At 44.0% G+C, this 24,521-nt stretch overlaps 1 protein-coding gene across 1 annotated transcript in view; it reads left to right on the forward strand.

The window, feature by feature from the left end:
- The window catches only part of OSBPL5 (oxysterol binding protein like 5), a 251,378-nt gene that overhangs the window by 206,277 nt on the left and 20,580 nt on the right, over positions 1–24,521 (forward strand). Inside the window, exons 8-15 of the mRNA XM_075928129.1 lie at positions 119–290; positions 9,191–9,407; positions 13,715–13,899; positions 15,595–15,676; positions 16,448–16,546; positions 20,449–20,545; positions 21,747–21,845; positions 23,984–24,081. Coding sequence (XP_075784244.1) covers positions 119–290; positions 9,191–9,407; positions 13,715–13,899; positions 15,595–15,676; positions 16,448–16,546; positions 20,449–20,545; positions 21,747–21,845; positions 23,984–24,081 — 1,049 coding nt within the window. The remainder of the gene's footprint in view (positions 1–118; positions 291–9,190; positions 9,408–13,714; positions 13,900–15,594; positions 15,677–16,447; positions 16,547–20,448; positions 20,546–21,746; positions 21,846–23,983; positions 24,082–24,521) is intronic.

Genomic DNA, 24,521 nt, shown 5'->3' on the forward strand with positions numbered 1-24,521 from the left:
TGTGAAAATGAATTAATATTCTTGACTCCCAAATGAGAAGCTGTTGAGAAACCTTAGGTGAACATTTTTGCTGTCCTCTCTGATCTCCTACACTCAGACAAATCCTGTTGTTCTCCAGGCCGCTGTTGGTTGGATGCCCTAGAACTTGCCCTGCGTTGCTCCAGTCTTTTCCGACTCAGCGCCTCCAAACAGGGGAAGGACGGAGACCTGAACTGCTCTTCTGATTCTTCACATGCTGGGCTGTATAACCTGTTGCACACTGCCACCGTCTCTGACCAGGAGCTCTTTCAGTAAGACGATGCTTTCGGCTATTGTACATGTAGAGGTGTTGGAGGGTTCATATGCAAGACTTGTTTTGTTATATTTCCAGATTACACAATGGCCACAGTTGTCTTGGTGAGAGGGATATAGTTGAACCTATCTCAAAGTCTGTCTCTGTCTGTCTTGGTTCTTATATTATACCCATCTGGGTGTCTTCCAGGAGGGAGGGAATAGCTCTTTTGGGTGCAGTCCTAAAGCGTCGACCTACAGACTATGAAAGGCTTGGTTAGTGTTCATCATGTGAATGTGCATAATAAAGGATCTACGTTGCCTTAGTTGGGTCAGATTTCTGTGGGCACACCTTCTGTCATGTCTGGCCACCAATTGGTAGATATAGCTGCTAGTCTGTTCTTTTAGCACTGAGAGTACACCTCTGTTAGTAGCACTATAATTAGGAAAGCACGTGTGCTGTATGGCTACATAACTGTGGTGTCCACCCACTTACTGGGTTTGTAGTTTTCTGCCTCTTCCTCAAATGCAGCATATAATAAACCTTACATTAAAAAGCCTCACTATAGCCATCTTCCTAGCCACACTCTTAATATTACAGCAGCCTCTCCTAGCACTTCACTGAAGACTGCTGGCATACACATGGGGGTTTTCTCTGCTCCCTACAGCTAGATCAATTGCTTTAAAAATACATCTGCTCCAGCATATAGGAGGCTGGATGTGAAGCCGGCCTGGTTCTGTCTCTTAGTTGCTGTGTTGGGCAGGTCATTTTGCCTTCCTCTTTGTGTGTGTCTTGTTCCCACCATTTGTCACTCTTCCATTAAGACTGTAAGCTTTTTGGGGAAGGGATTGTCTCTTGTACATATAGCAACTAGCACAATGAAACCCTGTTCTCCATTGTTCCTGTTGACAATACCACAATATGAATCTAAGACTATTGTAACAATAGGAGAATCCATGTCCTTTTCAGAATGTGAAATATTTGCTAATCCCAAGGCAGGACACAAACTTGCCAAATGTTGGGTAACATAGAGCATCAATGTTTGTATGCACAGTTCTCTTACGGTGAAGGCCTGTTGCATTTTCAGCTCTTACACTTGCCATTGTTCTTCAGTACCGAGCGGAACTTTCTTTGATATCTAGCTGTAATTTGTACCATCAACAATGGCCCTTTGTTCTAAGTGTGTCTCTCTCTTTTTTTTTTCTTTAGTTCTTTCAAGGTATAACATGGGGTAAGACAGAGCAGCAGCAAAGTGGTTGTGTTACTAGGGCTTGCAGATTTAATTGTGTTATTTTATGGGTCTGTCCTTTTGATGTTGCTGTCTCAGATCTCCTTGCTTTTTAAGACCACATATACAAATAATAATGCCTGCTTTGGAAGCCTTTTATAGGCTAAGTATGGCACTTTACAGCACTGCAACATTCTGGCTCAGGGGTATGGAAAAACACCACCTCCCAGAGCTCATCAAGCTACAGCCTTATAAAGTGCCAGTGTAAACCAGGCTACTGTGCTGGGAGCTGTACTCCCAGTGCTATCCCACCACCCCATCAGTGCAGTCCCTAGGGGACCCTGTGGTCAGGGACAATCCCCAGCCCCAAAGCCCACCCCACCTCTTTCTGCCTCTACTCCACTCATTTTACCCCTTCCCTGAAGCCTCTCCACTGAGAGACATGACCTGTAGTATTACTGGAGGACCTGGTGTGGGGAGGCAGAAGGGACAGACCCACCACACTTACTCTTGCGATGGGAGCTGTGGGAAGCAGAGCAACCCAGCAGCTTACGCCACTCGCCACCATCTCCCAGCCAGGTCATTCTGCTTCACCACTGAGGCAGGAAACCGAGTGCCCAGCCCAGTCCCGTCTGCTTTCCTGAGCCCTGCATCACTTGTGGGGAGCAGAACAGAGCCAGCTCTGCCTCTCCTGGAGGTATTTTACCTACAGTGCTGGGAGAGCTCTCTCCAGGCAAGCCTGCCATGGCCACGCTGCCGCATTAAAATGCTTCCACAGCTGCACTTTAAGCTTTGAAGTGCAGACAGAGCTTTAGTTCAGGGGTGGGCAATAATTGTAGATGGGGGGGCCCACTTCATTAATTTTTGAAGTGACCCCGGGCCGCCCCAGAACGGATGGAGTTTTGGATGGAAGGGGCGGGGCCAGGACACTTCTGTGCTCCACTGTCCATAGACACTGATTGGCCTGGGCGTGGAGGAGCACATGAAGTTTTTGTTCCTGCCCTCCTTCCCTTCTCCCCCACCTAGAGAGAACAGCCAGCTGTTCAGAACAGCTGGCAGTTCCCTCTAGGCACCCGCGCCCCTGGCAGGCGGAGGAGACTTCACGTGCTCCCCCTCTCTTGCACCCAGGTCAATCGGGACCTTGGGGGGAGGGGGAACACAGGAATTCTCTTGCTTCCTGCCCCTACCTGCAAGGAGCGTGTGGCGTTTAAAGTGGTCCGGTCCGCTCGAAGCGCTGCACGCCCTTTGCAGGTGGGGGCAAGGAGCAAGAGTGGACCAGTCCTTTCTAAGTGCCGTGTGCTCCTAGCAGGGTGGGGGCAGGGAACAAGAGACTTTGCTTGCTCTCCCTACCCCCAGGCCCTGATTGACTGGGGGAGAGGGGAGCGGCAGGGCATCCGTGGGCTGGATCCACCCGCTTGGCCCCTTTGCCCGCCCCTGCTTTAGTTGGTACTGACCCAGTGAGTGCTGTATCAGTAGCTCTCCAGTGGGCTACTGGAGGTATATGTTGTGGTAGAGTTTGTGACTTTCTTCAGATACATACATATGCCCGTCCTCTGTAAGACTGTAAAATCAGATACTAGGGTGCTTGTAAGGAAAATACCGTTGGCACTTACTGTCATATTGTCTGAGGTGTGTTTGTGTGTATAACAGTAGGCTTAGGTGCTTCAACCAGGGTTTGGGGTCCCATTGTGTTAGGTGCTGTACAGATGAGTAAAGAGACTGCCCCCACCCTGGATAGTTCACGGTCCACATGCCACCCCTTCTGTTGAGGTGCACCATTAGTCTGTCATAAATCCTTGGCTGTGGATCAGAAAGGAGAATGGTGCCATGGGGAACGTGCATTCAGACCCATAGCTGCACTGAATAGAAAATCCAGGGGAAAGAAGAGAACACTTGAAGCTTCTAACTCAAACATACATTCTGTGTCTACAACAGCTATTTTATTCTTTGTTCATTCATTGAATCTTAAGGGCCCTACTTGGGCCTCCTGCATTATAGATCTCAACGGTTCCCCATGGGGCTAGAATTTCAAAAAGAGCTCAGCCCCAGGGAGACACTGGTCAGCATGGGTGGGGCAAAACACTTGTCAGAGTCTGGCCAGCAGTGTAGACTTTTCCCACTCCTGGTGTGGTGTGTGGCTCTACCACAGAATTCAGGTGTTCTCAAGTTTTTTAGCCTTGGAGAATTTGGCAGCTTCATAAGTCGCGTACAAATCCCCCAAAGCAGCATTAGCAGATGTGCAGATGGGGGGGAGGAGGACAGAAGAGTCATTGCAAAACCAACTACCTCCAGTGTTGAGATGATTCTTGGTTTTCTACTCATAAGAACGCATTCGTTCTAATTAAATGCCTTCCCTTTAGGGAATCCTGCCCAATTACGTTGGCATGCTATTATTAGGGGTCCAGTTCATTACATTTAACTGTATCTTCAAATTAATCAAATGCTCTGCTCAAAAATAAAATGGAGACAGATGTTGTATATTTGGGAGCATCCTTCCGTCTGCAGGGAAAATCCTCTTGTGAGCCAGAGCTGAATTTTTCCACTGACTGGTTTTGTTCCTGTCTTGGTGGGAAAGAAATAGAGGCGACAACAATAGCCATGTTTAATAACTGGAAAGAGGGTGAACTTTCAAAGCACTTTGCAGGGTCGCAGCCTCTCAACTGCCCTAGAAATAAATGGGAAAGTCAGGCAGGGTTTTTGCCGCTAGTCATCTTGATGTTAGGCACAAGTGTTAAGGGGACTAGAGCTTTTGTTTTTATGCTTAAGCTGGTCTATTTTATTGTTGCTTCTTCCACCCCATTTGTGTGCCTTGTCTACTTGTGGGTCCTTCCTATGTGATATGTTGTTTGCACATTCTCTGAGATGGGCACTGTTTTCTATAAGGCTGTGTCTAAACCACATCCCTTTTCTCGAAAAAGGGATGTAAATGAGACACTTCGAAATTGCAAATGAAGCCGGGATTTAAATTTCCTGTGCTTCATTCGCATAATGAGGAGTACAAGATCTTTCGAAAAAAGGTTTTATTTTTTGAACAATCCCCATCTAAACAGCCGTTTTTCTTTCAAAAAGCCCCTTTTTGAAAAAAAACCATGGCTGCCATTATGGAAATGAAGCGTGGGAAATTTAAATCCTGGCTTCGTTTGCAATTTCGAAGTGTCTAATTTACATCCCTTTTTCGCGAAAAGGGATGTAGTTTAGACACAACTTTATATGTATGTACAATAGTGCTTTGATCCTTGTTTGGGGTTCCCAAGTGCTGGCCAAGTAGAAATCCTGAACAACCGTATATTTCTCTGGTGCACATACTGATACAGTACACGTGGACGGCTGGCAGTAATGCAGCCCTGAAACAAAGGGTTTACTCTTGTTTGAGTAAATGAAGGTCTCCTGCTGGCTTTAAATGCTGTTATTACAGCTCTGCATTTTGGGATTTGACCCAAAGTCTGTTAAAACCAATGATAGTCTTTTTTCCATTGATTTCAAAGGAATTTGAATCAAGGCCCATAATTTGGCTTTTGTTTATAATGCATGTATTTACAGATTGTTTTAAATGATCCTGTTTGAAATGGCCTGGCTCCATTCCATTCTCTACATCCATCAAGTTTGCTCTTCAAAGTGAATAGATTGTCTCTTCCTTTGTGCTCTCCAGAGCTGCTCTGTAGCTCTTAGTCTACTGAGGTCTCTAGAGGGCTAGTTTGGTAATTACTGCACAGTGTTAATATTTGGAGAATTTCAGATGAGTTAACTCCTGCCTGTTGCACTGGTCTGGAATAATTCTGAAATATCAGAAAAACGTCTCTGCAGAATTTTAAAGATGATGATGAAAGACCAGGAGTACAAAAGGAATAAGACTTACACAACAGGAAGTTTAAATCCTCTCTGAATGTAAGGGAAGATTGTAATTAACAGAAGTTGGTCTTTTTACAAATGCTATTAAAGCATGTGCTATTTTTTTCAAACATTGAGACTGGCCCGTATTGTGAACCTTTCTCTCAAGCACGTGCATCCCAAGGAGAAGATTTTCACAAGGGAAGGGAGCATAACAACCATATGCAGAAGACTGACAAATTTGAAAACATGACCTATGAGGGAAGAGTGAAAGAATTGGACTTGTTTAGTTTGAAAAAGAGAAGACTGAGAGAGGACATGATAGTGGTCTTCAAGTATCTAAAAGGGTGTTACAAGGAAGAGGGAGAAACTTTCTAACTGTCAGGGTGGTTAAACACTGGGATAAATTCCCTAGGGAGGTTGTGGAATTTTCATCACTGCAGATATTTAAGAGCAGGTTGGATAGACATCCATCAGGGATGATCTAGACTACGGGTGGGCAAGGACACACACACCCATTCACCGTTGGTGGGCAGGTGGCTGGTGAGCCATGACTGATGAGGGGGACACAAGTGAAAATATTGGACAATTTGCCTGTTTTTAAGAAAAAGGGCACTCATAGAAGAGCTTAAATATGGACTGTCCCTTTAAAAATGCAACCTCTGATCATCCTAAACCTAAAAAGCTTGGTGTGTGCTAGTAAAATTGTGTAGTTCAAGAGAACATCTCTACCGTCAGTACTATGTAGTGACAGTCATTGATACTGCTCACTGGGATAATTCCCAAGGATATAAAACAAGACACTGCATGGAGGCTTAGTAGGAGATTGTCACATTCCAGAGTGTAATCCAGTCTGGTGAGGGACTCTCCCCTTTGCCCATGTAGCCTTGGTGCTGTACAGTACCTTACAGCAATAGCTCTGTCCTAGGACTGCTCTCAAACAGTCTTCTGGCATGCAAGCCACACCCTGAGGCTGTGTCTAGACTACATGCCTCTGTCATCAGAGGCATGTAGATTAGACACATAGGCAAAGGCAAATGAAGCCGCGATTTAAATGATCGCGGCTTCATTTAAATTTACATGGCTGCCGCGCTGAGCCGACAAACAGCTGATCAGCTGTTTGTCCGCTCAGCGCGCTAGTCTGGACGCTCCCCTGCCGACATCAAAGCCCTTTGTCGGCAGCCCCGGTAAACCTCATCCCACGAGGAATAACGGGGCTGCCGACAAAGGGCTTTGATGTCGGCAGGGGAGCGTCCAGACTAGCGCGCTGAGCGGACAAACAGCTGATCAGCTGTTTGTCGGCTCAGCGCGGCAGCCATGTAAATTTAAATGAAGCTGCGATCATTTAAATTGCGGCTTCATTTGCCTTTGCCAAAACAACAAATCTACATGGCTCCGTCGATGGAGGCATGTAGTTTAGACATACCCTGAGTGTCTGGCCAGATGTAACTGCAGCCTGCCAGCCCCAGTTTACACTTTTTTACTAACTTTGGCTAATCTAAAGTGACCCAACATTCTCCCAGTCCCAGATTTCCCCCCCCCCCCCCATGTGTGCTAACTAGCTCTTCTCCAGCACAGTCCAGCTGTACTAGGTCCAGTGTCCCTTTAAGGGAACAATACACAGCAGCTTGTTACCTTAAACAGAGTTATGCAGACAAGTTAACCTAACCTGGTGTTTTCAATTAAAGAATAAAACAAATGTGTTAAACTACAAAGAGAGGTTTTAGGTATATACAAGTAATGATACATAAAAGTTCGAACAGTTACAAGAAAAAATAAATATAAAATGCCTCCTAGTGCCTAACTTAACAAACTATGCTTGATTCAAAGCACAGTCCCTACCACATCCTTCCCACTGTATTGCCGACCAAACTTTTCAGGACAGGACCTCTCTCTCAAAGTCTAGCAGCTGTTTCTTTTGTCATAACTGCAGAGAGGGAGCCACGAGGTAATGTGGGGTGTTTAGCCCTCATTTGTATACTTCAGTCCCCCAAGTTTTCTTTTCAGTTGAGAGCAAGGAGATGTCTGTTGAGGAAAGATGCTTCAGGCTGTTTTATTTCACCTGTGTATGCCGAGATGTCAGTTTTTCTTTTCTTTGCTGTCTGAAGACAGTTCATAGTTTATATGCAAATTGAAGTAACCACCAACATCCTTTTGTTTTGAAATCTGTTTGATCACTTGTGCCTAATTGGGGCTTGAGATTGAACAGGTCCCTTTAGCTACGTGAGTTTGACTGTGTCTCTTGAACATTATACAGGAAGGATTCGATACATTTTACTATGTTGCTAGATACATGATATTATTGACCAGTGACTTACTGGTTTCCACTTATACCTCACAAGGCATATTGAGTAGAAAGAGCATTACAGGAGTGACTGTGTCGGATGTGGATGCAAGGATGCATTTGGTCACAGAAACATCCCAATAAAACAGTACGCTTGGGGAAGGGGTCGTATTGGTGTTCTAAATTGCACAGAGCCCTAAACTATCACACTTAGCTGAAAGGAACATAGCTAAATCTGCATTGCTACATATGACTTGCCATCCTGTGATCCATCTAGGAAGTGGATTGGGCTCATAAACAGAAAATAAAACTGAGGTGTGGTAAGATTGCTGAGTGGTGGGCCCCTTCCTTACTTGCATTCTTTATTCTGCATTTGTTCTCTTACTAGGTTTTACATTAAACGTAAAATCGCATTGTTTTTCATTTATGAGAAACTAAGTATTTATATCAAAAATAACTGAGCACGAGACACTTTGAAACATAGGAACTGCCATTGCAGGTCAGACCAGTGGCTCATCTAGTCTAGTATCCTTTCCGACATTGACCAGCATTCGTTTTTTCAAAGGAAGGAGCAAGAAACACTGCAGTTGACAATTCATATGGTAACCTGTCCCAAAAACCTTCCTCCTACCCCTCTTTATTTGGGGGTTGGACTGTTCCCTGAAGTATAATGGCTTGTGTCCCTTTCAACTCTTGGGATTTGTTCATTATTAAAACTCTTGGGTATTCTTCTGAGCCACATAAATGTCCAATCCTTGCTTTGAAGGCTGTTCTTGGCCTCCACATTACTTTGTGTCAGTGAGCTCTGTAGGTTAATTGTACATCATGGAAGGGAGAAACTATTCACCTTTATCAGTATTAAGTTTGCCATCAGTGTTCCCTTAACCTTTATTGTTTTGGATTACTATCTTCCTCCACTGAAACAGAGTAGTGGCGAAGGCATTGGTGGTAATGATGAGAAGAATGTATTGCTCTATGCCATCCTTTTCCTCTGACAAATATTGTGTGCTACTGGCTGGTTCTTATGCAGGTAAAAATCTCTCTTCTCTGAGATGCACTGCAGAGCTCTGCCTGAAGAGCCAGTCTCAGCTGCATATTCCGCATTCGTTCTGTATTTTAAGTTTTGACTGATGCCAATAGGTGTTTCATGTGGGGGCAAACGCAGATATGCAGTGGAGGACTGGAGAGGAGAATTGTGACCTAAATGTTTTTACCGCCACAATGGTATAGACCCAACCACTGAACAAGCTGTTGTCCTTCACTCTTCTGGTTACAAGGAGTGTTCCCTCTAAGCTGTGCACTTGGGCGGCCACCCAGGAGCGATTCAGGTGCTGCTCAGGTGATTAGCAGAGCACCTACAGCTGGCAGCATGTGTTCTTATTGGTGGTGCACATCCACACATGCCTCAGTGCACATAACAAAATTTATTCTGTACATGGATGGAAACAATTACAGGGAACATAGGTTAAAAGTCTCTGATTTTGGGTCCTGAGGGCTTTTTTCATACTGGCTAAAATGCTTCTTTGTAATCTGGCTTCATAAATCAAACTGAGGCAATGTAACTGACCTTGTGTTTCAGTCTTAATGAATCAGCTTTGGAAAATCACCACATGGAAAATGATGCTTTTTCGGACAAGTCTGAGAGAGACAACATAGAGGAGTCTGAGAACGAAACTCACGAGAACAGCCGGAAGACGAATGAAAGCGAGAGTGACCAGTCTGAAATCCATGGGGATAGCTCCCAGGAAAGGAAAGGGACGACCTATATGGAGCAGATCTATGAGGAATTTGGCGAGGTAAAATATCATTCTGAACTCTTATCTATTCCACTGAAATGTCTCTGGCTTCCTAGTGTTCATCTCTCCATTGTATTCAGCCTCTGGAATGCAAGGCAAATTCTAAACCTGCTCAGTGAGTTCAGATGTTTCCCAGGTAATGCTCTGTGGAGAGTTCTGACAAATTTTGTTGAATTGTCCTTATTTAGTAATTGTGTGTTTAGGAACAGCAGCTCCTCTGTTGCTCTTTGACATGTTTCCAGGATCAGTGAGCACTTCAACGGGGCATTGCATTGCGGAGCTATGTAGCATTTCCACAGCCCATCATGCTGCAGGAGGGGAATTATCATTCCAAACCTGTATTCTGACCAATTAGGATGTTTCAGTCTACTGCCTGATGCAAAATATGGCGCTTTCTTATTCACATTGTACAAAATGGACTTTTTGTATGTTCTAATGACCATCTGAGCCACTTGGTCTGCTACATGAAACAACCATTTAGGAATCCATTTTTCACACCATTTAACATTAGGATGCATTCATGTCTGACACGAGGACTTTTGTTGGATTTATGTCATTGTGACTTCTTTGATGAAGATAATGTGAGAGCAGCTTGTGGAGCTGACAGCACTGGACAAGAATTGGCTAGAGGAGACTGGCAGCCAGAGGGGTTATTCTTCTGCAGTGACACAGAGATGGAAATGTGGCCCACTGTTTAAACAAGGGAATTACATTCTGGTTGATGCATCACGGAGAAGCATTTTGTGCTAGCGATTAAGGATGTAAAAGAGTAGTCGAGTCGACTACTTGCTCCCCCACTGCCTCTATATCAGAGGCAGCAAAGGGGGAGGAGGAGTTGGTGCTGTGGGAAGCTGGCTTAAAACCTGGTTTCCCCCAAGCACTGTCTCTGCGGTGCGGGACAGGGGAGGCAGAGGTGCAGCAGTCAGGGACCTGGTGTGAGCTGGGACTCAGCAGACCTGGCTCATGCCAGGTCTGGGACCTACCTCTGCTGTGGCTCTGCAGTTTAAATGTGGCAGGAGCCAGGCTGCCTGTGTGCCCGACTCCTACTGCATTTAAACTGCAGAGCCACAGCCAGGCCCCTCACCAACTAATTGTGTACTTGATACAATTTATATCAAGTACACAATTTGTCGATATTACCCACTCCTTAACATCGTTACTAGAGATGTCTGCCCTGGGGATTTAGTTTGACTTCAGACAGCACTGTAGCTTCAACAATACAAACCTTTTGCAGAGATGGGGTAAATACTATAAGCTGTGACTTGCCCGAGTACAGTTTAACTCTGTTTATCTTTGCAATATATATATATCTACACTGGTGCAAGTAGTGGGATTGCCTGTCTATATTAGTAAGTTGCATCAGTGCAGCTACATTAGTAGCCTCTGTCTCATGGCTTGAGACATCCCATCCATCTTTATAGCTAAGGAGGCATGACTGTGAATAAATGGTTATTCTGCTTGGTCACTACTTCCGCTCACTTCAAATCCTAATGTACAGCAAGCAGTTACAACACATAGTATTATGACTCAGACTAGGAATATGCAGCAGGGTCAAAGTGAAATTAGCTCTGTCCATGGAAATATGTTTTAGAAGTGATCTAAATACTTGTCACATGATAGACTGTGCTGAAGGTGTCAGCAGGGTAGATCATTTGGCACTTCTTGAAGAAATGGATTTTAGACCTGACTGACTGATTGCTGCTGCAGATCTTTTGATGGACTACATTGGAGAGTGCGCCTCTCCAAAGTGTGTGGCACCCTTTTTCATTTTAAATGAGTCTTTCAAAGCTATAGATAGCACAAGCTCTGTGAAATGGAACAAAATTTGGTTCTATGGAGTGACATCTTTCATGCTGAATGAAGCCTAAAGTGAGATAAATACTGGCAGCAGATTGACTGTGCAGGCAAATTTGACACCCAGGGGGCCCTCAAATAGTTCACTTGCTGCTTTGCTTTGGTGCTGGCTTTTCATATATATTTCTGTTTGAGAGAGTTCGTGATTTCTTTTTTCTCATCTGGACTTGCATCTGAGACAGGTGAGAAGGATGTGGGTGTAATATCTCCACCAGATGATATCACTGATGAGTAAATCACACCCCTCCCTTCAATAGTGCACTTCATTATTAACACTGGTAGAGGATGGGTCTGAGAGCCTGAGCCTGAGAGATTGAGCTGCAGTAGCCAATTTACAACACAATCATCCTAAAACATAGGTATGTTTTCTATTCTACAGAAGATGTATAAACATTTGCTATTATAGCCCAAATATATAGAATTTAAAAAAAAAAACTTCAGTAAAGTTATGGACGCTTAGTTGAGGGGTATGTACATGCACTTCTATGTAATTTTCAGCTTTAAGCTTCTATATTTGTGCTAGAAATCTGCAGTATTAAAAACAATTGCAGGAATAAATCCATTCTTGCAAAAGTTATCCCATAATATAAAAAATTACACATCTTCATAAGATGGACTGACAGGGGAAAAACAACTTTGTTTGAAAAACTTTGCGATCAGAAGTATGAAAGCTTCGTCCCCTCCCACTCATCGCCCCCCTCCCCCCCAATGATTCATTCTCAGTGTAAGTCCTTGCATCTCAAGTCCAGTCAGGAATTAATGTGTATTTCCAAGATGTGTACACCTGAAAATCTGGGTACATTTAAAAAAAAACCAGCGGACAGACCCAGAATTATGATGTTTCAGCTAGCACTACTCTAAGTTCTCAAGTGATTTCTGTTTCTTAAGTTGTGTGACACTGTCATTGGAAGGATGGTAACCTCACAAAACTCGATGGACTAAAAAGGGCTTTGCTGTTCCTCATCATTCCCATGTTTTCCAAAATACTACTTACCCTTTTTCCAATCCTTGCTCTAATGCAGAAAATGAAGTGACTTACTAAAATAACAAGTTACAAAGATAGCTAGTATGAGATGCTGCACTCAGGTCTGTTGTGTGCATTCTAAAATTCTCTGTTTTCTTGGCATTCATCAGCTCATCTCAAGACATGTCATCTGCTTCCCTGTATTGAGCTCTAATTTGGGGGGACAGGTTTTGGGAAAGAACAGATGCTTGATCTGATGGGTAAATTACTGCCTATAGAATGTAGGAAGGAGGGATCGATAGACTATAGCAGCATTCAGTACGGAGAGTTTGGTAATGCATAGCAATAGGGAGCAACCCAGAAGCAAACGCCAGCATAAGTGGCTGACTGGTATCCAAAAAGAATGGGAGCAGATTCTTGGCAGGTATATTTTAGCGCTACTAACACCACCTGAGAATCTGGCCATTTCAGGGTATAAAAACACATTGTTACTCAGAACTAAATTGCACTTTCAGAAACGGTTCTATCCCACTCTTTTGCCTGGGGCACTAAAAGAAGCAGAAGTCCTCGTGAGATAAGGAACACATGCATGTAGTGTTGGGTTTTTGTTTTTTTTCCATTTAGCTCTAATGCCTTTTGATACCAGCTCTGATAACTAATATCAGTGTTACACTTCACAGTGAAACTTTTAATCCTGCTGCTTGGGGAGCCATGCATTCTGTTCAGTGGTACCCCATGTGGCTCCTTTGAATTCAAGGGAAGTGCCTAAGAGTAACCTAAAGCAGCACATTATCTGCTGGTGAAAGGTGCTGGATTGAGAATCCTGCAGGTGACAGTTCTTTTTTCATTCCACATGACTGCCTCAGCAGTACAAGCTGTGGTGTCACACATGACTTTGGCTTACTAGGATGTTTAACCCTGAACATAAGAACAGTCGTACTGGGTCAGACCAAAGGCCTGTCTAGCCCAGTATCCTGCCTTCTGTTCATTGGCCACTGTCGGAACTATCTATTGATCCATCTCCTGTTGCCCCTTCACAGCTTCTGACAGAGACTAGGGACACCATTCCTACCCATCCTGGCTAATAGCCATTGATGGATCCAACCTCCATGAATGTTTCTAGTTCTTTTTTGAACCCTCTTAAAGTCCTAGTCTTTGCAACATCCTCTGGCAAGGATGTGTCTGAAGGGCTGCTTCCGCTCTCCATTGTCTGTTCAGTGACTGGTCTCTACTAAGATTGTCAGCAAGATGATGGCGTTTGCAGTCATATTTTTTGTGCCCAGACTAAGTGAGTCTGCCACTCATTCTACATAACCCACCACGCATCTGCCATATTCTAATGACTTTCACTCCCTGTTGACCAAAGGCAGTTTTGAACTGCTGATGTAGAAGATTTTACCGTTCTCAATCCTCTGGGGTGAACCAGGCAGATGCACTTTGCTTTAATCATCACCTACTGTGCTGACGTACGTTTTTTCCTTTCATGTAGACGGGTGAATGCTCTCAAACAGAAACGGTCTCTGAAGAAAACAAGAGCTTGATGTGGATTCTGCTGAAGCAGCTGCGGCCTGGCATGGACTTGTCGCGAGTGGTGCTGCCCACCTTCATCCTGGAGCCACGCTCTTTCCTCAACAAACTCTCTGATTATTACTACCATGCTGACCTACTTTCCCAGTAAGCAGCACTTACGGCAGACTTAGCAGGAGTCTGTTGCCCAGCTGTGTGCACGTGTGTGAGAGCATTAGTTTGGTTCTGGCAGGGCCATTTGTACGCTTGAGAAGTTGCCCCAAAAAGGCATGTGTTCCTAGTTTGACCTGTGAGGCTGTAAAGTGGGTCAGGAATCCACTCTGGTGACCTTTTAAAAACAGACTGTTCCCAGTGGAAATCAGAGATGTGAGGTAAGTGAGGAAAATGGGAAACTCTAGACAAAGCTCCTGCTGCACCCTTCCCTCAAGTACAGGCTAGAATAGACAGAGATGCTGTTTATTATAAGCCTGTGATAACAGCACTACACCACCTTCTGATGTACTTGTGGAAAGAGATTTGTAAGACAAAGCATACAGGAGAATACGTTTAAGCAAACCTGCCACTGCCTGAAACAGATATAATTAGTGGCACTTAAAACATAAATGAAAGCTCATCTTCATTGACCTGAGCAGTTTTTTGGAGGGCAGAGTGGAAAATGCTAAATATTTCCCCTCTTGAATGGGTATGCTTGGTATATTCGAACAAACTGAAATTATGTAATATTTGTGCATAACCTCACATGGGTAGTTTGTGTTTTATTATTATTCTGTTACCTTCAGCTTTTCTTAAAATTCCAGGCATTTTCAAACGTATTTGTCAAGTTACACAATTTGTAAGATTCAGCTTGCTAGGTGACACTGTTTACCCTGGCTATTACTGCTCACTGGGTGACTCTCCGGAAGCTTGAATGTTCTATTCAGAAAAGCATTTTGAAGTCTGGATATTTATTCTAAATGTGTTTGGCGAGAGTCAGCTATCTCAGTAGACCAGTTTTGTGGGGGAGGTGGGAGCCGGTGCCCATGGGGAGCCGGTTTTCTCCCCACGTGCACTGGATCTGCCTGTCTCCCCGCCACTGTTGCCCCTAATAGAGAGGCAACAGCATAGAGAATGAGGGGGCAGGCAGGAGCCGATACTCATGGAGAGCCGGCTCCCCGGACCCGCCTGCTCCCACCTTGTTGCCTCCTACAGAGACAGTGGGGGGAGCAGGCAGGACATGGTGCTGGGGAGAGGCAGCAGCCCGGAGCGGCAGTTGGCTCCCTAGGAGTAGGGCTGAGTACACTAGTTGCTAGTCCCCCCCGGGACTATCGAATAGTCGTGTAACTGCTAAGATTTGATACCGTTACACAGCTATTCAATTACACACTATTAACATCCCTAGATAGAAATTCATGGAGGAAAGTTTCATCGCATGTTCATTTACTGCTCCATCTAAAGGTGAGAAGATTTAAAGGGCTCCGGGAGGAGCTAAAGAAGTTAGAGGTGTTGGCTGATTTTGCATGATAGGACTGGACAAGTTACAAACTATTACACAATTTCAGAGCAAGTAGTAACCCTAAAGCCAGATAATAAACTCAGATAATTGCATTGGGATTTTTAGTAGGGCATGTACCTGCCAGTCACTTCCAAGACTTGAGTACACTGCTAAGAAACCAATATCCACTGGGTGCTGTATTTGTTAGCCAAGACACACAGGCCCGATTCATCACTGCATTATTTCAGTTTTATGCTGGTGCAATGCTGGAAAATCAATGGCATTGGCCTGGATTCACTTAGTGCTGAGTCAGATACATAAATGGTACAAAAAGTGTTTTGAATAAACCTCCTGTGTCCCTTCTCCCACAGAGCTGCACTCGAAGATGATCCATATAGTCGAATCAAGCAAGTTTTGAGATGGTATTTGTCAGGCTTCTATAAGAAGCCAAAGGTAAGATGTTTTGTAAACCTTGTAGCTACAATATTCAATACCTGCTGTTTGTATAGTCTGCATTTATTTTCTTATCTTTCTCTTGATAATTCATTTTCTTCTTTTGTTCTTACAGTTTTACTAATTTAAAACCAAATTTACATGGGACCTGGGAGAGGCAGGAAGTTAGCAGCAGCATGTTATCAGAAATAGGCTCCCATCTCTTACACAGGTCAAAGGAAGCTAGGGCTGGTTGTGTGCCACAGAGAACGCTGTATTTCATTGTTAAATGGGGTCAACACGTGTTCTGGTGCAATATCAAGAGTTTTTCTCCTCTCAGATTCTAAAAACAACATATTCTGAAGATTCTGTATCAAAATGTACCTGTTGTGTATCGTAGTAACAATGCAACTCTTTTCATCAGTCAATTCCAATATTCGTGTCAGACAGGCTGACGTGTCAAGGGGTAGTGGGGTTTGAGTAGAGGGTAAAAATCAGATACTCTGGGGTTCTATCCCGGACTCTGTCTTTTGATTTTCAGTAGAATCTTGGGAAAGTCACCTGATGGCTCTATTTTTGTGTTTCCCTCCTTTTGTAAGATTGGATAATCAGTTTTCATGGTAGTAATTTTTGGCCTCTGGGGCCATGTCCATATCAAGAAGAATACTACTCTCAGACATGCATTCCATACGGTAGCATTCCCATTGCTGTGTGTGTGAGAGCTCTGTTTGCGAGCACTGTTTATGTTGTTGTTTTAAAAAACAAAATGTCTTTTTTGTTTTTATTGTACAGGGAATCAAAAAGCCATATAACCCCATTTTGGGCGAGACCTTTCGCTGCTGTTGGTTTCACCCACAGACAAACAGTCACACATTTTACATCGCGGAACAGGTAAATGATTTTGTTTGTGATCCAGACTTTTGTAAGCACTAGAACTATTAACTGTTTCTTGCTCTTTCTCTGATACAGCAATTTTGCACAGGATTATGGCCATAAACTAGTCTTTCTCCCCCTCCCCCCCCCACAGATTTTTCTTTTAGCTTGCCATTTGCTTCAGTACACACTTTTAAAGAGCGTCTCATAGCTAAATCCTTCCATGCTACTTCTCAATATCATGGGTGAAACTGGAAAAAGAACAGGTTCTAGGAGGGATCTGGTTCATGGCACTTGCAGCTTTGGAACGTAAACCAAGGCCAGTCTGCTGCTATTCAAACAGCAAATGCTCAATATGTAATGCTGGCCGTTCGGGCTGTTTAATAAAGCCTCTTTTCCAGTCTGCCACATCACTCTCTTATAACTTACAGAATATTTTTCAAGTTGGTATTTATGCAGGGCATGAAACACATTGGATCAAATTCTGTCTTGATTTACACCAATCCAACCCCACTGACATCAGCAGATCATAGGGGGAACTGGCCCTTTACTCTTTGTGGATGAAAGATAGTGAGTAATTTAGTCCTTCAGGACATAAGCTGCTAGGCTGATTTTTTTTTTCTTTTAACTGCCAAAGTGTTTTGAATCCCCAGTTGAACTGGGCATCTGACTCCCCTAACTTGCTTTAAGTTTCTTTTTCACATAAGCAGGAACTAAATCAAAATTCAAATTTCTAACCTTTCTGCTACTACATGCTTTTTACTGAACTTAGTTAGACAGTGCCATGAATACATAGGGGGAAAAAAATCAACATTCTGAATTGCGCTGCAGACAATAGCTGCATGATTTCTAATTGCCCCCATCATTTTCAGTAGTCTCCTGCAACAAGGGCAAACCCTTTACACTTAACAATCTGTCTCGCATTTAGCTTGATGCTTTGGTTCCCGTCTCCACACTGTGGAAAAGCTCTGTGATGCTCAAAAGCTTGTCCCTTCTACCAACATTAGTTGGTCCAATAAATATTACCTTCTGTGCCTTACTTCTCTCATATCCTGGGACCAACATGGTGACAGAACTGCAAACAGCATTATTGTTAGGCATTTTGGAGAAGGGGGGCATCGGTTTTAAAATCTACAATTTAAAGGAATGGCATGTACTACATCTGTCCCTGAGTTCCCCTGCCAGATTTTGTGGTCTGATGATCATACTTGCCTATTCTAAAATATTTCTTCTTTGCTGTTGATATGAAAAAGACTTGCACAAACTGGGAGAAACTAGTAGACACACAGGTCCAGATTTTCAAAAGCACTCCTTGGATGCTAAGTGTTTTGAAAATCCATCGATGAGTGTTGCAATGGGAGTTACTGGGTCCTGAGCTCTCTGGCAAATACCTTGCACTGCACCCATTAAAAATCTGGCCCAAAATGATTTCTCCTACAAAAAGTAGAGACGCAAAATAAGAGAGGAGGGAATATTTTACCCCATCTCTCATTTGTAGTGGTGACCCTTCTGCCAGTAACAGTTGACAGCAGGAAGGGCCGGGTTCAAAATCTAGGAGGTTCTTTCAATAAGATAACCAAACCTGGGAAAATTTCAGTCTGCCCACCGGGCGCTTTCAGGGGCATTTCTTCCCTTCTTGTCAGCAGAGTCTGAAGTAGAAATAGTTTGTTTAATAATAAAAGTGACCTTGCATTAACCTAAGAAAACAACACATGCAGTACCCATAAACAAAGAAAACCCCATCAGCAAGGCCCCCTTCCCAGAGTCCACTGGACACAATCCTTTGCTTCAAGTTCTTGAGTCCAACACCTCAACTCACTGAGTGGGCCATCCCCTTGCTTCAGCAGCCCGCTCACAGCTGTATCTGGTCAGTGCAAATCAGAGTTCACAGGTGCATCTGCATGAAGTCTCCCCTTATTGTGCACGGGGGCCAATACCACCACTCTCACTGCTCCCACCAGTGACCTGCTCACTTGTAGCTCCCACCAGCTATCCCACTGGATGGCTGCCTACTCATAGTCAATATGTCTGTATGCAGAAACCCAGCCCTGCCACAAGTGATTTCAGCTTTTGGCCTATACAGAGTCCAGCCACAAATGGATGCTGAATTTAAAATAATAAAAGGGACTTGCTAGGGACCCTATTTTAGCTCTAATTTTCAGAAATTGGGGAGAAACAAGGTGAACCAGTCTTATAGCCAACACCTTGAGGGCATGTGGCCTGCTGATGGAGAGTCCTGCCCTCCCCTCTTAACTTCACAGAACTCTGGGAGTGAAGCCCTTATCTTTCTGAGTTTCTTTAAACTGACAGCGTCTCCCTCCTTTGAAATAGGTTAAACACAATCTGGTTTTTTTTTCTGTATTCCCGCAATAATTACAGACATTGCCATTAGTATAAACACAGTTTGTGACCCAACACCAGCAAAGTTGACTACAATGAGAAAATCACTGCTCCATCAGCTGAATATTTCACAGATCTAAGCTAAGCAGGAACAAACTGTATTTGCATAGACACACCTAGGCTCTCTTCTCCCCTCTCCCCTGCTTCCAGATAGCTGTAGCAAAATCATTCCTTCAGATCCTGCTTACATTGTCATCCCTGGGATTACCTGGATTGCTGCTCCACTAATCATCTAGGGTATGTCTACACTACCCTCCTAGTTCGAACTAGGAGGGTAATGTAGGCATACCGCACTTGCAAATGAAGCCCGGGATTTGAATTTCCCGGGCTTCATTTGCATAAGCCGGGCGCCGCCATTTTTAAATCCCGGCTGGTTCGAACCCCGTGCCGCGCGGCTACACGCGGCACGAACCAGGTAGTTCGAACTAGGCTCCCTAGTTCGAACTACCGTTACTCCTCGTGGAATGAGGAGTAACGGTAGTTCGAACTAGGAAGCCTAGTTCAAACTACCTAGTTCGTGCCCCGTGTAGCCGCACGGCACGGGGTTCGAACGAGCCGGGATTTAAAAATGGCGGCACCCGGCTTATGCAAATGAAGCCCGGGAAATTCAAATCCCGGGCTTCATTTGCAAGTGCGGTATGCCTACATTACCCCGCTAGTTCGAACTAGCGGGGTAGTGTAGACATATCCCTAGATAGTGCATGAAGCATTTCATTCAGACACATGAACTACCTAAAACTTCTTTTAGATCCCTAAAGAACTGTTTGTAGCTCTATAACCACAATTTGGTTGTCATTGCTTTAGATGACCAGGGGGCCACATCATTCTGTGTTCTGAGTGCGGGTTCTATGTGCAGCCCACAAGACATTTTGTTTACCGTTGCTCATGCACAGGGTTGCCAGCTTCTGCTGGTTTCTGTCTGTTTCTTGTACCTGTATTATTCAAGTAACACATACGTAAAGCCAAGGTACATGAAGTGGAGGTGCGTGCTGGTTGCACACAACATTGACTGGAAGAGCCGTGCGCTCCCTCTGCAACCAGTCAAAGCGCTGCTATTGTTCAGTTGGCACATCCCACAAATTCTAAGTATGCAAGCAGTTAGCAAAACTACCCTATCCCAGGAGACCATCTTGCTTATGACACCTTTGTGGCCCATTGAAATGGAGGGTCGCTCATTGCTACTTTAGACTTGCTAGGTGTGGTGGGAGGGGAATGATAGAGTAGGAACCTCACGTTCCTCACCTCAGGCCGAAAAGGAATGCTAATTCTTCCCTAGGGCAGATCAGAGTCCCAAGAATGTGCTTGTTCTATACATCAGGTTTAAAACCTGCATCTGCAAACACTCCCTAGCAACTATTACATGACTTGAGCCTGGATACACCACTAGAGGCCGGATATACACCTTTCATACTGAGAAGAATGCAGAGCACTCAGTTAATGATGGTGGATGTTGTGTCCAGTGGCAAAGCTAATGATGGAGGAAGCTCAGAGTTTCACCGAACTACCCTTTTTCTTTGCAGGTATCTCATCACCCACCAGTGTCAGCCTTTCACGTCAGTAATAGGAAGGATGGGTTCTGCATTACTGGCAGCATTCTAGCCAAGTCCAAGTTTTATGGTAAGGTATCAAACCTGAATGCCCTCTCGGTTACATGCTGGGATATCTTGCTTCTGTTTTCTCTCTTACTCATACCAGTATATGATGAAGATTAAGAGCAAAGAAAATGCCCAAAGTCCATATCAGCAGTAGCTCCTAAAATGTCATGTAAGCTCCCATGGATTTTCCAATTACCTCCTCCAGGCAAGGCAAGTTGAATACTTGTTGGAGAAACTGTCTTCTACAAAAATAGAGGTGGTCTATTGTTTCTCCTGGCAAAATTTCAAATACTTCAGTTGTGTTGCCCACACAGGGAGCAATAGATAGAGGTCCAAATTCCACTCTGTTATACATGTGACAAACCTATTTGCTTCAGCAAGGCTGTAGCTAGTAACACAATATTTCACAACACGGGATTCTTCAAGATGAGATTGGCCACAGGATCTCAATGAGATTTTTCTCATCTACATTTTTCAAATTGAGCTGTAGCACTGTAAGAACTGGATTTCTCAGGGATTTGTGGGTGCTCAGTTGTATGCCTGCTTTCCATGTGCAATTATTGCAGCTCATATACCCATTAGTGCACACACAATACCTGGCTTATGAGAACATGTAAGGTGCATGTCTACCTCTGATCTCAATTTTCTAAGAGTGGAGCCCTAATCTACAAAGCAGCAGTTCTTTATATATAAAAGGGTATTGCTACTTTGCAGGTTAAAGATCATGTAATACTTTAAACTAGTTTGCCACTGGACACAACATCCACCATGTAGTTAGACTGGCTGGAATTTATGATCAGTCACTGCTGTCCTTGTATGGCATGTTTATTTAGGCTCATATAGAATTAGGGGTATTTACATAATAAAGACTTCAGAGGCTGGGGAAGGGGAACTCCATTGATCTCTAAATTACATCAGAACATAGGAATTACCTTAATACATCAGATCAATAGTCTGCCGAGTCCACTGTCTTCTCTCTGGCAGTAACTAGAGCCTGTTGTTTCAAAGTGGAGTATTTTAAAATACCTTACTCACAAGACAGGTTTCCACACAATTTACTTAGTGCTGGTTTGTGCCCTGAATTAATAGGGCTTGTTTATTTAATTTTGTGACTCTACATTAAGTTGAAGTCTCATTTTTAAGTACTGGAAGATGAGTGAATTAGCTTAGATATTTGTTTTACAAATATTCACATACACTAACCTGTACTCCTATATCTATAGGTAACTCACTTTCTGCATTATTGGATGGAAAAGCGAAGCTTACATTTCTAAACAGGGGTGAAGACTACATCATCACTATGCCATATGCCCATTGTAAAGGTAGGATGTCTAAAGAAAGAAGCAGAATAACGTTATGGGATCTTAATGACTCTGGATTCAGTTCTGCAATAGTTCTGCTCATTCTTGCATCTCATATAAAGTCTGTGGACACTAAATGCATTGATAGTCATAACCCAGAAGCCCTATACTGCTGTGTTAAAGTTTAAACAGCACTTGTTTGCTTTAGAGGTATGGCAACTCTCACAGGAGTAATTTGAAGTTGCCAATACTATTTAGAAATTGGTAATGCACAATATGTTATGTGCATTGAGAGTGAGGAGACAATGAACATTTTTTTTCTTTTTATGCTTCCTGGCTTTTGAGTATTTGTAACTGCAACTTTGAAGTTAAAATACAAATCTTAAGTCGCTTCTCTGGCTTCTTAAAAAAGGTTTAAGGATAATTTCACCCTGAATCCATTTCTGTTTAGGTACGTGTTTGTGAAATTGGAATTGAACAGTAAAATAATAGCCGAAAGTTCTATTCCATATTGTGTGTAAATAGTATGAATCAAAATCTAATCTGTTTATACTGGTTCAAATATTTGGTAATTCTGGTGTAGTCAGTAGAGCTACTGCTGACTCAACATTGGAGCTAAATAAAGAATTTGTCCTTTATAACTTCACATTTTGGCCTGCAGACTATCCCTTCTCTGCCTAGTATCATCACATGTGAGTTGCACCATTGCTTGTGAGTAACTGATCTGCTTCCCCACACACACTCAAAACCCTCCAGAGGGGTTTCAATATGTTCTCTTTAGAAGTAGAACAGGAGAAGTGGATGTTTTATGTTTAGTTTACATGGCCAATTTGTTTAAAAAAAAAATCCCAGGCCTTTGATGTTTAGTCAGAGGCTTGAATTCTACAGTATTGTGGTTCCCACAGTTCAAGAAGGATGTTGAAGAATTGGAGAGAGGGCTCAGAAGAGCTGCAAGAAAGATTAAAGGATTAGAAAACATACTTTATAGTGAGACACTCAAGGAGCTCCAGCCATTTAACTTAACAAAAAGAAGGTGAAGGGGTGACTTGATTGCAGTCTGTAAGCATCTACATGAAGAGCAAATCTTTAGTAAAGGATAGGGTTACCAGATGATTTCAAAAAAATACCAGACACACTTGATCTCAGATGGGGTGGGGACCGGCCAGGAGGGGAGCAGGGCTGGCTGGGAGGAGGTTAGGGGGAACGGGGCTGGCCAGAGGAGATTGGGGAGGGGAGAACAGCCAGCAGGAAACAGGGCTGGCCGGGAGGGGATTGGGGGGAGCAGGGCTGTCTGGAGGAGGAACCGGCCAGCGGGGAGCAGGACTGGCCAGGAGAGGGTCAGGAAGAGTGGGGCTGGCCAGGGGAGATCAGGGTAAGGAACTGGACGGTGGGAAGCAAGGCTGTCCAGGACGGGATTGGGGAGAGCAGAGCTGGTTGGGGGGGGAGGGAGCCAGCTGGCAGGGAGCAGGGCTGGCCCAGGTGCACACAGATCCTGGGGTGCAGCCCATCCTGCACATGGTCCCAGCGGGGAGCATGGGCAAGTCCGGCCCTGGGGATTCCACCCCGGCCCTGCCTCCCTCCTCTCTACGGTGTAGTTGCGTACTGCCTGGCTGGTAGACCTGCTCATGCAGTGTGAGTGTGTCTACCAGCCAGGCAGTACACAACTACGTACTGATACTCCTGAGAATAATAAAACTTACTTAATTCGAAAATACTGGACATTTATATGTCTGGTATTTTCTCAATTTGTTTCCCAGACAGAAAGCTCAAATACTGGACTGTCCAGTTCAAAACCGGACACCTGGCAACCCTAGTAAAGGGCTCTTCCATCTAGTAGAGAAAGCTATATCATCATCAATGGCCAGAGGTGAAGCTAGATACATTCAGACTGGCAATGAGGCATACATTTTTAACAGAGAGAGTAATTAACAATTGGAACAATTTACCAAAGAGTTGCAGTTGCAATTTTACATTCAAGCTTAGATGTTTTTCTAACAGATCTGCTCTAGGAATTACTTGGGAGACGTTCTACGGCCTGTGTAATGGAGGGGTGGAGAGAATACCTTCTGGTCTTGGAGCTATGGAATTATAAGGATGTCTGAATTTAGAAACTAGCCCATTGCCTCTGCAAACACCATGTCCTGTTGTTTTTATTTTAGGAATTTTATATGGTACCATGACAATGGAGCTTGGAGGGAAGGTTACTATCGAATGTGAGAAAAGCAACCACAGGGCAGAACTGGAGTTCAAGCTAAAGGTAATAGATATAATGCCCTTGATCTGTCTCAGAGCCTCCGGTTCTTTCTTATCAGTGCCAGACATCCAGGATTCACACAAAGAATCTTATAATGGGAAGTCCGTAGTGAGAAAGGAAGCACAGCCTTGTGACTAAGCCTCAGGGCCAGCAGTCAGGAGACTTGGGTTTTCAACCAACTCCATCACTGCCTTACTGTGTGATCTGGGCCAATGTACTTGGGGTACATTTATGCTGAAGCAAGGTCTGTGCTTCTCAGTGCAACTAGATTGCTAGAGCCGAGCCAGTGGGCCCAACGTGCTAACCGTCGCTGTGCAGTAGCAGCAGCATGGATGATGGGTCGGGCTAGCTGCCTAGCTCCACCTGCTGATCTGTGCTGCCATGGCAGTGTGACTGGTTTCTGAGTGTTCATTCAAGCAGATCTAGTGCATGTGTATTTACTC

Source organism: Pelodiscus sinensis, chromosome 4 (genome assembly GCF_049634645.1).
Source record: "Pelodiscus sinensis isolate JC-2024 chromosome 4, ASM4963464v1, whole genome shotgun sequence".
In the NCBI taxonomy this organism is placed as follows: Eukaryota; Metazoa; Chordata; order Testudines; family Trionychidae; genus Pelodiscus; species Pelodiscus sinensis.